Below are 18,422 nucleotides of genomic sequence, written 5' to 3' on the forward strand. Positions count from 1 at the left end.
GGTAATTAATTAATGTAAAAGAAATATTTACCTTGTATCTGTATCCTGAGGCGTGTAATCGGATAGTACAGAATCTTTACCCAGCGAACTTTGGGATGGACTGCATGCACCGTTAGAGGAGGAGGTAACCTGCTGTTGGTCCGAATCTACAGAAACTCGAGTGCTGCTGCTCGCGCTCCAATTACCACTAGACGATCTACCATCGTCGCCATTTTTCTTGCACTGCCTCAACTTTACCGCTACTGTCATGGCAGCTGATAGAGTAGATATTGGCAAAATGCTTCGCATCTTGCTTTTACTAGTGGACGGCGTTTTCTTCGTAGTGGAGCTTTCTGCTTTATCTTTAATAACTAAACTGTTCCTTTCGGATTTTTTGCTTGACTTAGAAGATTCGATGGAGTCAAAGAGGTTGACGCTATCACGGTTTCGTACTGATGCTGTTATTTTCGAAAGTACATTATTATTTTCCTCCTGGGGTGACTTTTTCTCTCGTTTAATTAAAGAATTCCTTTTGTTGAATATTTTTCCGAACCAACCGACTTCGGTACACTCTTCTGTCTGACAAGAAGTGTCTACTAGAGCTTTGCTTGTCGTCTTCCTTAAGGCCTCTTCTAGTTCCTTACTCGTGCTTCCTGAGATTGTGTTTCTTCGTTTGTTTTTCTTTTGCTTTTTTCGTTTGATGAAAAAGTCGACCTTAAAAATAAACAAATAAATAAATAAAACAAAATTAGTTCCCCGAAAATTTTTGATAAAACAATAAACGAAAATTTCCCTGTCTACAATAAATTGTTTCTGCTTTATCTAATCGCTTAGTTCATAAACGTTTCATCTAATTAACCACTAATTAAAATTAGAATTAATTAAATTACATGAAAAATTAGATGGTATCAACCGTGTCGCTGCGGTACGAGCCTTTAAATTTGTTCATAATATTCACTCTGTGTAAGTAATTAGCGCAGGATGTTTATAATTCCTTTCAATCATAGCAATTCGCGGCTTGAAAGTGTACAGAAATAGAAATAATCGGCAGAGAAATTCAGTATCTGCACTTAAAACGATTTAAAAGAAACCGAAATGATTTTTTTTCTTATAACAAAAACACTTCAGACATTTCTTTTTCTATTATTTAAATTTGTTCTTTTTTTGTGTGTAATTGTCAAAACATAGTAGTACAATGCATCTTTGAAGCGTGCGAAGACACCTGGTCATCGTCTCTAGTGAAAAATATCAGGTTTTTAAAGCACTTCTCTACGATATGATGTCTTCAATACAATGCCCTGTTTATAAACCAACAATAAAGCACTCCTCGACACAAGAGAAAAAAACCTCATCGTATAGAATTTTAAAAATAACCCCACACAGAAAAATGTAAGCAGTCTTGTAATATTTCAGAATTTCCGTTAACAGTTTAAAACTTTTTTCGTTTTTTTAAAAAAATTACACTTCTAAAATTTAAAAATCATCCCCTAAAATAGATTCTAACAATACAAATAACAGGAATAAATATATATATAAACGTAACAGTAAAAAAATCATTACTATTAAACTAGCATTTTTATCTCCATGGGTGTGGCGGATTCGGATCAATACATAATTACGTTAACGTTTAAACATTTTTACAAGCAATTATATTGTTATAAAAACCTAGTTGTAAACTACTTACGTGTAGTAAAGAGCGTCTAAGACTTGACATCCTCTGGAAACTGTTCCCTGTTATATCAATGGGCACAACCGTTGATGGATATTCCAGCGACATGGCGAGAGTCCGTTCCTCTGGAGATGGTAAACGAGTCAAATCTGCGATAATGTCACGAGATGGAGCCACGGTCTGACACGGTCCTGAACACTCGTTCTTCAAAAATGTTATTTCCAGTTCATCCCAATCACGTGCCAATGCGAAACTTGCGGGCTTGAAAGAATAATAACAAAAGTATTTACCATAATTGAAAAGTTTTCGATTCCTTTGACGTTGGTAAATTCAAAAGTTTCGATTTCCTTTGACCGTTATAATCTAATCACGTGGCAAGTTTTAATTTCATTGTTAAAACTTTCGACCGAACACTTGAAACTGATTACAATTAAATTAATCACGCGCTGATTGAAATCGATTGATTAAATCGCTTTAATTACTCACGCGAAATGAGCGTGATTGTAAGTGATTAATTAAATCACAGAATTGTTGAATGTGATTAAATTAATCGAATTCGTTTGCCGATTCGAAGGAAAGTGTTTAAAATTAACTTAGAAAAAAAACGCATTGAATCAGGAAAAATAAGTTTAACCGGATTGATAGAAGCCTTGTTGTTTGCTTTCTGATCTCGAACCTATCAACGAATTGATCGAAGGAGGGAAGGGGAAAAAAAGGAAAGAAAAAAATCATTATGATCGATCGAAACAGGAATCATTAGGATTAATAATTGATCGGTAGATTTGTTAAACTCATTAGAACTGAACAGACTAATTACAGGAATTTAACCTCCCACGTCGTTTCACTGATTTATGTTTTTACTATTGATGAATAGCCGCAATCATTCGTTAAATTACATAAAATTACTCATTGTTTGGCTTAACAGTTAATGTATAAAGTGTAGATTTTCCAGATACGAACAAACTTTAATTAGAAGCAGCTCGCTCGTTTACACAGCTAACTTCATGGGTGTATATTCTCACAAGGCCCCACTCTTAGGGGAGTCCCACGCTTGATTAATACTTAGCCATCGGCATCTCGAAAAGGCCCCCCTCTCCATTTTGTACTGGGCCTCACAAAATCGGGATTCTGCAGTAATTTTCTAACCGAGCATGTATGTTAGTACGTGTTTTACAACCATTGTAAAAACTTTATTGGGGTAACATAATCTTTAAAGAAAGTTTTAAAAAAGTGTTACGGTACCTTCGTGATTCAACTTCAAATCGATTAACCACTTTAAAAAAAAGAAGGGGATGTAACAACCCTCAATCAATAACCTTTATGCAGATTAAGGTAGAGCAATAAAACTTGATTCTAATAATTTTCTTTGCTGACTCTGTGATTTTTTCCCCTGCTCCTTAAGTATCTAAACTACTTATTTTCAATTTTACCTATTAATTCTTATAAAATAGTTGGTCCGTGCGTGTGCCGGAATGACCTACATTATCAATTCTTATCAGGCAAACAAGATTAAATACCATAAATTAAATTCATGCAAATTTAATTCGTTCTTATAAGATAGATTATCTCTTCAGGCGTGTATGATAAAAGATAAAAATACACACACACATATATATATATTTTTTATGATTATAATCTACGATAAAAGCGGGTAATTTTCTTTATGGATCAAGGGAGAAAGATATATTCAAAATTTAAGTAAAATGAATGACTCGAAGGCTTTAATTTATTCGATTTTTTTTCGAGATAAAAGCGGATTAATGGCATCATCGGCTAAGATCTACCAGCTTTATATATTATTCTATAGAAAATCATTTAAGTGAACATCGTAAAGACCTATCTAGAAGAGGCTACTGTATCTACACTCTTCTAAAGAGAATTTAATTAGGGACTTAACGATATTTTGAGAAGACAGAACGTGGGTCGTTACTGCATTCTGTTCGAAAGTTTGGCCACTAAAAGTTGGAATTCTGTGCTTCTAACTTCATGGAATTCGGCATGCTTCTCTCTCTCATACCGAATATAGATCAGGGGAAAAGTGATCTATAAATTTCTACAAATGAATAAGTTACAGTGTTTTTCATCCCGAACATCCACTAAAATTTGATTCATGCTATCGTAATTTAAGCAGGGTAAGGTAATATGAAATATTGAAAATTCCAATATCCTTTGTTTGTTAAGGTTTACGAAAGGTTACCCCCTTCGAACAAGAGCAGTTGCAGTTAACAATAGCCTAAGGAATGTCCGTTCTATACACAAAGACTTGGATTTTTAAGTAAAAATATATGCAAATTAGACGTGTGTTTCTAGTTAAGTTTTGGTTGGGTATATTATGATTTAAATAAATGAATAAATAATTAAACTATAAACTTACCCTTCTCGTTTCGATGTCTAAGTTCTTATTTTTCTTCGATGTCTCCTCTAAAACCGGTGTCCTTGCAAATATTTTGGAACCTCGCACTCCATCGGTTCTGAACTTGTCAATGGCTCTGATCAGAGGTAAAGGAGTCGCTGCTGCTTTCTCGTACAAGTGTTTCACGTACACAGGACGGTCGGAGGATACAATAAGGTCTGTTTCCTGGACGTACGTGGTGATATAGTGGTCCTTTACCTGACAATACCAATCGATATCGCCGGCAGCTGGAAAGAGAAGGAGTAGGAATTATATCCTGTACTCATGCATGTTCATGCATGTTTGACATAATCAACGATTATCGGGGTGATTCCGTCCGCTTCGATTCACTCCAAATTGATCACGTGACCTCAACTTTTTACATTTATATCAAATTTTATTACTTTTATTTTCCAAGGTTTTTTTTATTTCTTTTTTTAAGTGCGCTAACCTACAGACGGCCTTTGGAAATATTTGATGAATTGAATTAATTTATTACTTAAAACGTTTATCGAAATGTGTCTTTCTACGAAAACAAGTTTATTTTCTTCCGAAAATTGTCACCTCCACCCATGGTGAGTCAGAGGTAGCTCGAGGGGTGGGTTCGCGAACAGGAATTTCAAGAAGGGAGCCGAGGTTGCCACCATAGAATAATAATTTATTCCGTGTCGTGACCCTCAAGGAAAGGAAGATTTTTCTTTAAAAAAAAAATAAACCGTTTATTCTATTTACATTCACTTAACATAAATTATTTGCGATGTAAAAATAGCAAAAATTACTTCAAAAAATTGCCTCATTTTTTTAAAATTCCCGCCGCTTCAAACCTCACAAAACGTTGTAAAAGTGAGAACAACCTCCCTTTTGTATCAAGCTGAGAAATTTAAGAACCAAGCACACCTTTCTGGGCTCCCCCCTCTAATTTTTGCAGTACGCAAACCCCCCTGATTCACTGAATATACAAAAGTTAAATAAAATATTCTTTAGCTTAGAGCTAAATTATATTATTCAAAATACAAATAATAGTCGAATGCATTGTTCTTTTAATGCTTTCCGTAAAGCATTATAAAAAGCCGACAGCGAAACACATGCCTAACAATAAATAATTTAGAAAAGTAATAATAACTGATTTGTGAGCGTGGCATGTGATGCTGTCCTGTATTTTAAATATAAAAAAAGACAAGAGAAGAAAAAACTACAAGGCAACATCTGCTGAACTTTTTGTTAAGTGAGATCTATCTAAAGGTTGCCCAATTTTTCTTTATAAAGTTTCTCTCCCCCATTCGTTTATGTCCTTTTAATTGTTTGACAAAAAGGAAAAACCACCTGCCATTAAAGGCAACGCCTTCTGCTTCTTAACAATTTTTTAGGTAATTTACCTGAAGACACGTTTCTATCAAATTGAATAAGTTAAAAAGCACCCAACCACACACAAATCCGACTTAAATTTAGCTTTTGATAAACATAATTTACACATTTATTAATATTTATAAACTCATTATTGATCTGTGGATTTTTTTTCCAACGTAATTCTTTATGAATGAATGCAGAATTGATTAAAATTGTTTGCTGAAATAAAAAAAATAAATCACTCTCGTCCATTCAAATATTCACAGCCAGTCACGAGAATTAAAATCACGCGGATACAAAGACCACCCCTTCGTAATAACAGTTCAAATAACAATACAAAAGCAATCACGTTTGAAAAGCAAAATAAAGAATATCACTCTTCAAACGTAAATCCAACAATATGTGTTAATTTTATTGCTGGATATACTTTCAAGCAATAACAATACTAATAATCTAAAACGACATCAAACAATGTCATTTATATCTGTTAATTGAATAATTTCATTATTATTAGGCTATTATGTTGGGTTTAGTGGGTTATACTCGGTTAACACCGGTGGCTGTATACTATGCCGGACCAAAGTCAAGGCATAGTAACCAAAACAGAAATTAAAGAAGTGTATCAGTGTGTGTGTCTGTATTCAGGAATTTTCTCACAATATGACATGTATTCAATATAGTGGCCTTCTGTAGTGTGATGTATGTGTTTCTATTCAATTCTAATGTGCCCAGGCTTTTGTGTAGTGTGTGTGGTATCACACTTGTAGAGGAGAGAACAACAGGTACAATTAACACCCTATCCATCCTCCACAGATGCCTTATTTCCTGGGCGAGTTCTGTGTACTTGCTGACTTTTTCAGTGCATGTATTTTGTATATTGTGAGTGTTTGGAATGGATATGTCTATAATGTATGTGATTTTATTGTGTTTGTCAATGAGTGTGGAGTCTGGTCTGTTGTGGTAAATTGTTTTATCTGTGATTATGGCTCTGTCGTAGTACATTTTGTGCGTGTTGTTTTCCAATACTGTCTGTGGAATGTATTTGTAGTATAGTTCGTGGATGTCTACTAATTTGTGTTTCTTTGCAAGCTCTTGGTGTATTATATTTGCTACTTGATTATGTCTGTGTAAATAATCTGTCTGTGCCAAAAGCTTGCAACCGGAAGTGATGTGTTGTATAGTTTCTGGCATGATGTGACATTTTCTGCATGTGTCATTTGTGAGTGTTGTGTCATTTGTGAGTGTTGTATCTTTGAGTATGTTTTCTGAAGTTTTTAGTATTTATGACCTGATCCTGCATGGCGATCATGAATCCTTCCGTCTCCCCAAAGAGGCATCCCCGAGCTAACCAGCTGTTTGACGCAGTTTTGTCAACGAAATCCTGGGCCAGGTCGTAAGGATGCCTGCCATGGAGTGCCTTTTGAGCCCACGATTGCTTAACGGTGTCTATGCTTTTTATATGTCGTGTCGTGTCCATATGTTGTGAGTGTAAATTTAATGGTGTGTTGTTCAAGTCTGCTAGAGTTACTGTTTTGTGTAACTGTGATGTTTCTTGTTTTTAGTAGAAAAACTCTCGCAGTGACTGTATTTGTTTGTAGTGAAGCATTCGACTATCTATCAAGCCACGTCCGAAATCTTTACGTGAAAGGGTTAATCTTTCTGTGGCGGATTTAGGATGATGTTGATTATGCTTAGTAAGTGTTGTTCTTGTGTTCCTTTGGAGTTGCTCGAGATCTGTGTGAGTCCAATGTATAACTCCAAAAGAATGTGTGAGTACTGGGACGACATATGCGTTTGTGTTTATTGCTTTATCATCATCACGTTCCGCAGCCAACTGTGTGGAACGCTGTCGAATGCTTTTCTGTACTCTATATATCCCATGTGTATGTTTCTGTGTTGTTTGTGTGCTTGTCGGAGAATGACTGAATCTATGAGTAACTGTTCACCCCCTGTGATTTCTACGGCAACCTTTTTGTTATTCCGTAAGAATGTCGTGTTCTTCAACATGTTTGTATATTTTGTTTGCAATAATTTGTAGAGTGTTGGAAGACATGTAATTGGTCTGTATTGTGTGGGGTCTGTGGTATTGTTGTTGTTAGGTTTCATGTAGGTGATGCCCTGAATAAGAAAATTTGGCATGTCTTGTGGATTGATGATGATGCGTGTTAGATATTTAGCTAGTTCCTGGTGCAATGATGTAAATTTTTTTGTACCAGAAGTTGTGAATGTCTTCACCAGGTGTCTTCCAGTTGTGTCTTCTGTTCACAGCGTAGCGAATGTCGTGTATGTTTATTATTATTATTAAAAGTATTTCCAGCAATACAGTTTGTTTGTATTATTGAAAAGTACGTCAGATAATAGAATTATGTGAAATTGATGTAATTAATTTTTGTTCATTTCACGTAATTTTTAATCGATTTCAATGAAATAAATTAATTATTGAAATTTACAAATATTAATTACATTGTTTGAATGAACTTTCCAGCAAGAATAAACTTGAAACAGTATCTCCAGCAATACCATCTATATATGTAAATTTACAATTAATTATTTTCATCGAATTAAAATTTCATTACGCTTGCTTTTTTTAAGTATTAATCTCGTGTAAATATTAAGAAATTAATTCATCACCTTATGTAAATAATATCTGTACCTTAAACTTTAGATTATAAGGTTATAGTCCATCGGAAATTATATCTAGAAAACATTTTTATAACACTTAAAAATGGAAGGAAACAATACGAAAATAGGGGTGTTTAAACCGTCCTTGAACTGCTAAGCAAGATTTTAAAAGTAGCAACAGATGGGGGGGGTTAGTTTATAACAGTTTAAATTATATCTGATGATATCAATTTCACGTTTGGACGCTTACCAAGGGGGAGGGATGTTTAGAAATTTTCACCATCCTTTTGTAATTCTACGCGTTGAAATGTTTATTTATTCAACGCCCGAATTGCAAGGAACCGCTTAAAATAAATAATAGGTCAAACCGATAGATGGCGCTAGCCTGTTTATTACTATAGTAGCTAGAAATTTATAAGGGCAATTTATAGGTAATAACCAATCGATCGGCAACGTTTACGATAGATGAATCATCGATCGATTAATCGTGTTGCAGGTGATTGCAGGATATCGTTGCTTGTCTCTAAATCAACAAAACGAATTTATATATATTGTTATATTATATATATATATATATATATATATATTAATAACTCTGGAGACAAGCATTGCTCTAAAGTAAAATCAATTCGGTGTAAGTTCTGAATTTTGGAATGTGTTCGCTCCCTTTTTTTTAGTAGCACCAGATGTGCATATCCAACAGTAAATCAGCATAATCAGTATAATAAAATGGTATCACGTCCAACCCTTATCATTATCATAACGATAAAAATTCCGTTAACAATATCATCCATAATTGAGTCTACTCGTTAACGGTGACACAAAAAAAAGTAAATCGAGTAACTTCTACTTTTTAATAAGAGCAAACAAATACACCTGGATGGTAGGTTACAAGACGTATCTTATCCTCCAGGTATAAATTCTTAAAGTTAAATGCCTCGGTAGGAAGAAGAGGAAGAGAGAGAGAGAGAGAGAGAGGAAAAAAAAAACACTTGGTATAGTAAGAGGCTATGGGCCACAGCGGTAGCTAGATGAAAGGGACCGCTATTGAGCCCCAGGGCCCAATGACAAGATGCGAGTTGTTTCACGAGAGAAACCTGTTTATTCCCCTTCGGTCTCAGGGCTGGTGTTGTTAATTCAGGATAAAATTTCGCCCCAGTGTGATTTTTCTAAAGGGTAATGCACTCGGCCCTTTCAACGCAGGTTGGAAGTGTAACAGGTTAGTATAATACTTTTGTTATTTTGGGGTAGATCCAGACACCCGTGAGGAAGTACAGAGTTGGAGGAGCCTCGTAAAGGACGTGTCGAGCTATAGTTTAAAAAGAAAAAAAAAAGAATCTTCTCCTGTTTTATTTTTACTAAAAATTAAGTTGTAAGATGCTCAAAACTTCAATTTAACGGCTTATTGATTGTACATTCGAGCATTTGTGAGGATGTCAGACGTTCTGACAGCCCGTACGTAAACCTAAACGTCTTTCGATCTTTGATTTTTACTCAATTTCCGCTCTTACAGCGAAACGTTTTATGGCATTCGAGAAAATGCGACAGAAGATTGATCGCCTACTAAAACATTAAGGAAGTCAGTAATCCTGCTAAATTAATGCAGAAGATTCCTTTAATTTAAGTAATTACAGCCATTCGCAGATAACAAGATTTTCATCTTAATTAAACCTAGAAAAGGCTACAAAAAAGGGGCATCCCATTTATATCAGTCCCTTAATCTCATATAAATTAATGATTCAAGTTCGAGTTGAGGCCACATTATTTTATCATAGAGAAGGTGTGGTCTTCGCATGTATTTTCGAGAGGTGTGCCTCTTAAGATTTGTTACGTGTACAAGAAAAACTCTCCCCCCCCCAGTTTCCAATATCCGAATCCCATAGAACGAATCTGACAGGCATCTAGATGAATTGCTCCTCATCCGGAGACGGGGGATGAGGATGGAGATTCAGGATTTTTCTTTTAATTTTAACTGCATTTTTCTTAGTAATAATAGTAATAGCTTACACGTCTTGCTATTAAGAAGTGGTGATTTCTGTATGATTAATGTTTACGTGTGTCGTGAGAACAGGAGAGGTCCTCCATCTTCAATGGTATCAGCAAAGTTAAGTCGTGGTGACCTTCTGCACTCGACAGTAAATCATACAGAGCATTCAACAGATGGCCACCCTTTCGTTGCTCTCTTAAGCGTTTGAGAGAGTGTTTATGAAAGTTTTTATTCTGCTCGAGTATCGACAATTGTTATAGTTGCCGAAGTAAAGTAAACTCACGATATTCTCACAAAAGGGGAGAGAGGAGACGAATGATAAAAGAAGAGAATACCTCTTAAGGGAGCGCGCTTCTAACACTGGAGTGTGTTAAAATAAATAAATATCAAAATTTTTCTGTATATAAATGATATTTTCGGTTACATAAAGGGAGGAAACACAATATAAAACGTTCTCGTGTCTTGTGAAGTTATATCTCGTGAGGGTATGTCGTCTTTCTATCTACTTCTGAATGTAGATAATGGGATTTACTCGTCTAAATTTAATTTAAAGTATTATTTTGCATTAATTAATGAAAAACCAAGTGTTTTATGCATTATAAAAATCCCCCACGAAGAAAAATTGCATCATCTCACTCTTCAGCATCATCAAAGTTCTATGCACGTTTTAGCTCTTATTAATTTAAGGAGGATGATGCTAAAGAGATGAATGATCATCATCCAGCTCTTCAGCATCATCACCATTTCAGCTCGTATTAATTTATTATAAACTAACAAGAGCTAAAATGTGCGTGCCCTATATGTAACACGATCCCTTAATTAGGTCACGCATTATATTTACATACTTTAATGAGCATATGGTATATAGACTAACGGATATCATACCCTAATTTACAATTAATAAGCACATTTTTTTCATAAATACCTTCCTAACGCGGAATTCTTCTAGCCGAAGTGTTGCATATTTTCACATTAGCGGTGAGGTCAAACCCAAGGAGTAGATTAATAACATGCTGCACTTATTCACATGAAGAAATCGTGCTGCAAAACTTCAATTTTTCACAGGATACATGTCAATCATAAGTTCACAAGCCTCAGGATACATCAATCATAAGTTCGTCAAACGTAGAAAATCGTAAGAAGACGTGACGTACAAGAACCATTTTACTAGGATCCTCCGACTTTCCTCATCGATGCGAGCTGTCACATGGTCAAATAAATGGTGCCATAACTTAAAAAACCATCTGAACTACCCGAAAACATGGAAAGAATCCATAAATATATTTAGTTTCTCAAATAAATTTACAGAAAACACTCGCCTTAACCGCTTGTAGTTGCTTAAAAAAAATGGCGTTTAAGTTACACCAGCCAATTGTTCGTGTGTATCCTGTTGTTAATGTGCAATATGACGCATTAACGTCGTGTAGACAATGGAAAAATCTACGAAATTGTTGGAGAATGACCCCTTTTTTTCGTATCTAGAAAATTCCCAGACTATAATAAAAATAGATTTTCTTTTTTTGGGAATGGAAGCGAAGCTTTAACACGCATTTTTCTTGCTACACTCTTCTATTGTCGCATCCCTGATGATGGCAAAGTGCTAATGTAGTAACAAAATTGATTTCGCTGGTTTCCTCCCCCCTTTTTTTTAAATAGCTAAACACATTAAGGTCACTCTCTTCACTTGCCTCATCTGTTAGTTTGTTCCTGTAACAGCATTAACCCGACACAGCATTTCCTTTATCAGGAAAATCTCTGCTCTTAAGTAAATTTTATTACTTCTCGGGCATTTTACGGAATAAGAATTCTCTGGAACTAGTTTCATAATTTAAGATTTGTTACAAGGGTAGCATATGTAACTACTTTTATAAATAAATCTACTCGCTAGTTATTTTTTTCTTGTAGTTTTGGCTGGTGTCAGACCTTCCATGCCACCATTTAATGATAAATTTTAACATGAGAGGCCCTAAAAATTCCACATGAAAAGTCCAAAAAAACCACGTTAAAGAACCTCCCGAAAAGGACAGTAGCACATATATAATCACTTAACAGCTGTTGCATGTTAGATTATGAATAGATTAAGCATCTTAGCAGATGTTACTGGTTAATAACTTGTATTTAAAAGCATTGTCATGCCGAAGCAATTTAGAAAATGGCGCACACCGAAGAGTGCCTCGATTGTTTCTACGTTAGCAGTTGCAGAACCCCACTTCACACCACTGGCACGGAGATTCTCAGAAGGGTTTAGAAGGGTGTAAAAGTCGAATCCACTAGGGCACTTCAAGCAATCTTTACCAAATTATAAGACGAAGTTAAACAAAAGCCAAGTCACTGACCCCAAGTTTGAGTGAGTAGAACACGTTGCATGAGTACAATTACTTTCCAGTGTTGAAAATTCTTTCTAACATACGTCACTTCCAATACGTGTTTAGCATTAAGAGGCAATTTTGTCAATCAGCGTGGCAGAGAAAATTACATTCGAAATCATCGTTTCCTACCGATATCCTGTCGAAAATCGCGCAAGAATTTAACTTTTTTTAATGTGATACCCGTTCGCAGGTGGGCTAAAACTTGACCTTTGACCCAGGCAAAAAATGATACGGACCGATCTTTTATTTCTCTCTAATTTTTTGTCGATTCAACCATTAAGAAAATTGCTACCTCCAGGGCATGAATTCTTGGAAAGCTCGACTTTAAGCTTACCTTTAATGGTTTAATGGTAAAGTGGGTTAAGTTAATGATTGTTTATGCTGTTTTTTAATAAATTCTGAAGATTTCTGACGGTTTCATTTGTTGAAATCTCGGCTAACCTTCCTTAAAATTCATTTAGAAAAGCATCGAGATTCATCCCCTGATAACGAATCCTGTTCAGATTAAATCAAGATCTTATCTAAATTTATTTTTGTTTCTAAAAAAGAAAAATTCGAGAAATTTATTTATAAAATAAAGGATAAAATCCGCTTAAATAATAATTAAAAATAATTTTAATCACGTCGAATTTCATTTAATGGTCGTCCACTTCGCTGTTAATTAACTTAAAGCTGTAAAATTTTCGCGTAAAAACTCGTTACTTTTTGTGGTAAAAACATAAAAAAATTGCTGAAAAAATACGTTTTTAAGAAAATTCTACTAAATTGTTTACATTTAATGAATAATTTTAACTAATTTACATTAAAAAATCGCGTTAGAATGTCGGATAACAGCGAGTTGCCCCATAAAAAAAAGCGACAGGATGAACGGAAAAAATCCCCGATTACACCGTAAAAAACTGCTTAAACGTAATTAAAATTCGTTAATTAGCATTTTCAAATGTTGCATTTTATGTACAATTATCCGAATTTAACATCCTCTCGTCTTAATTTACTTAATTTAATGAGGAAAGTGGCAGAATCTTCCATTTTTTATTATTATTATTTTTTTTAGGGCGATAAAATCTGTAAACTATTCAGCAGTTTCCCTACTTAAAATAGCCTTTGTTAATTAGTCAGCGTGTCTGTCCGCTACTTTATAATTCTCTTATCGCAACATTTACTTTATTGAGAACAAATGGTAATTAATTCGGTTGAAGTTTAATGAGGAAAATCCATAGAAAATAATAATAGATCACACTTTCTATTATTACGAAGGTAGCACTTCACTCAAAACACAATTATTATTTAAAACTTGACGTAAATATACAATGAGAATTTCACTTTAATTAACAGGAAACATAAAAAATTACATTGTCTACAACACGTGACAACAACAATTCCCCCCCCTTTCGCAGGATATGACCTAATTAATCAGTGAATTGTTCCTATGGTTGCATAGGAAATATATGAATTTTATAAAGATTAAAAATGATTTTATTTTTAAGGAGGAAATGTGCTTGTTGTGATCACGAAAATTCAAGGGATCAAGATTAATATTTCAGAGAATAAGTCCACATGACAGGGGTGGAGCTTGTGTGTTCATTCATCTTGTGATCTGTTGAGTGGAAGTGTGACAGATAACAGTTCTAAGAGACAGTTTCTCATTTCTTTTCAGGTAATAAATGCGGACAGACATACAGGATGGATCTCGTCCAAGTTCTTGGGACTTTAAAGGAAAAAAAATAAAATAAAATAAAGTTGTAATTTTTCTAATTATTTCTGTGGCTCATTAAAGAGAGTGGTAGTGTTTTTGAAGAAATTTTTCCAATTTTAAGTGAAGAATTGACAGTAAAACTCGAATTTTTCTTATCCGACTCCATTAAAATCTTGTAATAGTCGAGAATTTTGCTGATTTTTCTAGATTTTATCGGGTTGTAATTCGTGTAAACACAGCCAAGTTTCTGCCTATCTCACATTTTCTGCGAGATATTTTAGGAAATTTGCTCGAAAACTCGCTTAAATTTTTCAGTTTTTCACTTAAAACATGTAATTCTCGAGAATTCTGTTAATTTTTCCATGCTTTAATTGCGATTATGGAGTCAAAAACACTGGTAAACACAGCAAATTTCTGCATAACTGCATTTTCTGCGGTGTTTTATAAGGAAATTTGATATGTTTCCTTGCGAAAAATCGCTTAAATTTTTCAGTTTTTCGCTTAAATTTCCTCCATTTTCTCAAACAGAAAGTTTATTGAACCTTCACACGTCCTTCTTTCTTGTAAACGCTGTGAACCTTTACAGTTTTATAAAAATGAAATTGCAGAATATAATTCAGGAAAAAAAATTATAGAAAATATGGCTCACGAATCTAGAAAATACGGCTCACGAAGCTATTAACAAATCACATTTTTCAAGCGAATCTCTTCGTGAAGTTTAAGAGATGAAGCTGGAGAAATGCGGCTCACGAAGCTTAAAAATATTGCTCGTAAGTAGTGTGCCCTTTGACCTTGCCTTAAACGCAAAGGGCCCCAAAATTTAATTAATTCGTTTATTCTTATGGACGTTAGGGCCTTATATTTACGACTATCCCGGCCCCATTCGCGATTACAGAAGCAGTTACACAACTGCAACACGTTGAAAACACATGATAAAGCCAGTAAACAATACAAGGTTATTCAGTACAATTAGCTATAATACAAAATAATTAAGAAATTTACAACTTTATACAACGCTATAAACGGGCTACACAACACTACGTACGCAACAATAGTCATCACACATGAACAAATTCCCGTTAATCTGATAAAATTCCTGGAAGAAAGAAAGAAAAAAAAAAGGTCTACGTCACAATATATGTATTATATCACACATATTGTACTGAACTGTCACACGTACACATGATTATGTGAGAGTCGTTATCGTGAATCACAGGTTTGGCCCCTTTCCTGTGTAGATTTTCATGTCTAAATCTCACAGATAAGTCGGTGTTGATAAAATGTTTTATCGTATCATATCTTTCCTTAGATGACATTGATGCATTTACTACTTTAACAACAATGTAATTGCATTTTTTATTACCTTTTTTTTTTAGAGGGAAGGGGGGTGAAGAACGAGCTCCTACCTCTTAATTTAAGCGTAGGTTTCAATAATATTCTTCAATTGAAAGCTTAATATCTCTTCTATGAGTCAGTTAATAGTTATGAGTCACGTTGTTTGATATAAAGAATTTCTTAAGGCCCCTAAATCTACCAACATTCGAGGTATTTTTTGTGAAATCCCCCCCAAATATCCCTCAAATTAAGGTGATAAATGCTAAACTGTGAAAGGTAAATTTAGTTTTTGATACAGATTTCTACAGAAATTAGGGGGGAAACTGTAAAAATAAATAGAATTAAGGTAAAAATATACATAAATTCGAGGGGAATATCTATCTAAACGCTTTACTACGCAACTAATAGTGGTCTCCATTTAATAGTAAACAAGTGACGAAGTAAAAAAAGATATAATACCCCCCTAAAAATAAGCGAAAATTCAATATATAATAAGCACAATTTACAAAAATAAAGATTGATTTTATTCGTTAACACACAAGTCTAGACTTAAAGTAGAGGTAATTTAAAACTGGAAAACTTTGATCTAAGTGGCAAATTCAATCCCTATAGACATGACAAGAATTATTTTGACAAGCTTAAAAGTAGATTAACGAGAGAGAAAAATCTTTTGACAAAGTTCGTCGTACCTTAAAGTTTATCCCACTAAACACTACTTCAACACCAGGTAGTAGCTCATTGGTGTACATTGTCGTCATTCGACTGCATTCCTTAGTATCACGTATCACGTATGAAGCTTTCTAGGAAATTTTTCCGACCTTTCCTGACTGATTGTTACAACAGTAGCATCGTGGGAAGCACACAGCAACTAAGTATGTCAACTACTATATACTCGCTTTGTTTCCTGTTCAGATACAGTATAAAATATCGCACCAATCAGCGACACAGAGGAAACACTTCATTAGTATCTCTAATAACGTCCACACACTTAGGATAAGGATCCTTAAGGAGGAAAGCATTTTTCCTGTTTTTTTATAGCCTTAAATTATCGGATTATCTTGCTGATTTATGTTCCTGAATTCATTAATTCCTTAAAGAATTTCTACGAGGACCCCTCCCATTATTAGTTACGCTACTATGGGGTTGATTGATTGTCAAATTTTAAGTTTGGTCAAAGGTTTTTTAAGATCAGATGAGGATTTATGTGTTGTGAATTCGATTCTTCTTCAGGATATTCATTCAGGAGTAGCATCCATCCAGGAGGAAGCTCAGAAGGAACGATTTATTCTCATTTCAACAAGTTTAGCTCTTATCTCATAAATATAAACAGTTCCCTCTGTAGATCTACTGTTTTTATACTTATTTTTTTTACTTGTGGTTGGTGGAACAGTGCGAAAAAGAAATATAGACACAGCTCCTTCAGTTAAGACAGGGCATAGTTAGTGTATTTAAACAGATGTACGCAGAAAAACACAAAGAAACAGGTCTATATCGTCCTCATTTTAAATTTCACCTACCTCTGTAGTGCTTCGGACACTTATGTTTAGTTAGTGAATAGATTTCTGCGTGTTTAAATGTTGAACAATGCATTAACTTGTTTAAACACCTCACAGAAAATGCTTTTATCTTGGAAACTATGCTCGAAAGTTGCATTTGTATGTGTTCAATGCAATTTTAACGTAGTTAAACGTGGATATACTCAACAAAATATTCGTAAACAGCGAAGAAATTCGATACAGCAATGACAGTATATCATCTGTACACGTTTTCCTTACTTTCTAGCTTCTAACTATAAATATGAAACTAGATCTAGAGCGATGAAACTCGCAAAAATTTGAATAAATTATATATTTTAAGGTATAAAATAAGCTTACCTATACCTCTATTCCACTTCCAACCCCCCTTAAACACGAAACAGATCAAATCATACACAACAAATTTGCAAATTTCACTCATATCCTTCATTAATATATCATTATCTAGAAGATTATCATGAACATGCTAAAATATATATCAATATCACCGTTCTTTAATACGTAGTGACAACACACGACACCCCACCCCAATATAGGAGGCAAGATAAAGTTTATTCATACAATTTATCCGTCAATAACATTGTACGAGGGTATTCTGAGGAAGTCTCCCTCACCAGCATATGATTTTAAAAAATGAAGGTGCTCTCGGGGTAAAGATATCAGCATCTCGTGACATTCCGACAGAGGACAGACACACGTGCAGTATATTTAGAATCAGGGGTTACACTTAAATCGCTTCTACCATATATAGTCGTCTAGAGTTGACAGAGTAAGTAGATATCTACCTCTGATGGGGTCGAGGACCCCTATTTTCTTTACACAAAATTTGTTACTGTAAGAGACATGGAAGTAGTAAAGACCACCCGACATCAAGAGCTTCCTTTCCTCTTCTTTTTTAAAATTTTTACTAATTACACAAAATCGTTAACAAAAGTAAACATTCAACTCTCAAGATACTGCTTTAGAAACAACAGAAAAGCCAGCTTAAGTGCTGAGTGATTGAGAATGAATAGTGTTTTGGTAGCTTTAAGGGTTGCTTTGTAACACTTCAATTGTGATAGAAAGGCTAAAAACACTAGAAAACACTCCACGTCAGACAAAAAGGCATTTACTCAATCGTTAAACTAAGATTTTATTGTCCGAAAAGTAAAAAAATAATAAAAAAAATTCGGTTTATTCTCTTTAAAACTTTTATTTTCGTCCCTTCTAAAAAAAATAATACAAAAAAAAGTAAATAATAAACATAGAAAGCAAACAAGAATAGATTATTATCTTATTTTTTAATTGGGTCGAGTTATTTTTAATTTTATATCCCTTTTTAATCTATTTTTATTATTATTATTACAATAAAAGAAGCAGAATTTAAACTCTAAATAAAAACATTTACGTATATTAAAAAATAATTCTAAATTAATCTACTTTAAAAAAATAATAAATTATATTTATTTTACAAAAATCAGTTATAAATTCGATTTTAAAACGGCATTTTTA

At 34.1% G+C, this 18,422-nt stretch overlaps 1 protein-coding gene across 2 annotated transcripts in view; it reads right to left on the reverse strand.

Annotated features, from left to right (window-relative positions):
* The window catches only part of LOC136990349 (actin remodeling regulator NHS-like), a 49,121-nt gene that overhangs the window by 4,010 nt on the left and 26,689 nt on the right, over window positions 1-18,422 (reverse strand). For both annotated transcript variants that reach the window (XM_067288739.1, XM_067288738.1), the window contains exons 2-4: window positions 4,023-4,288; window positions 1,664-1,909; window positions 32-693 (exon numbers count right to left, since the gene is read on the reverse strand). In XM_067288739.1, coding sequence (XP_067144840.1) covers window positions 32-693; window positions 1,664-1,909; window positions 4,023-4,288 — 1,174 coding nt within the window. The remainder of the gene's footprint in view (window positions 1-31; window positions 694-1,663; window positions 1,910-4,022; window positions 4,289-18,422) is intronic.

The sequence above is a fragment of the Centruroides vittatus genome, unplaced genomic scaffold, assembly GCF_030686945.1.
Source record: "Centruroides vittatus isolate TY-2023 unplaced genomic scaffold, ASM3068694v2 scaffold_907, whole genome shotgun sequence".
In the NCBI taxonomy this organism is placed as follows: domain Eukaryota; kingdom Metazoa; phylum Arthropoda; class Arachnida; order Scorpiones; family Buthidae; genus Centruroides; species Centruroides vittatus.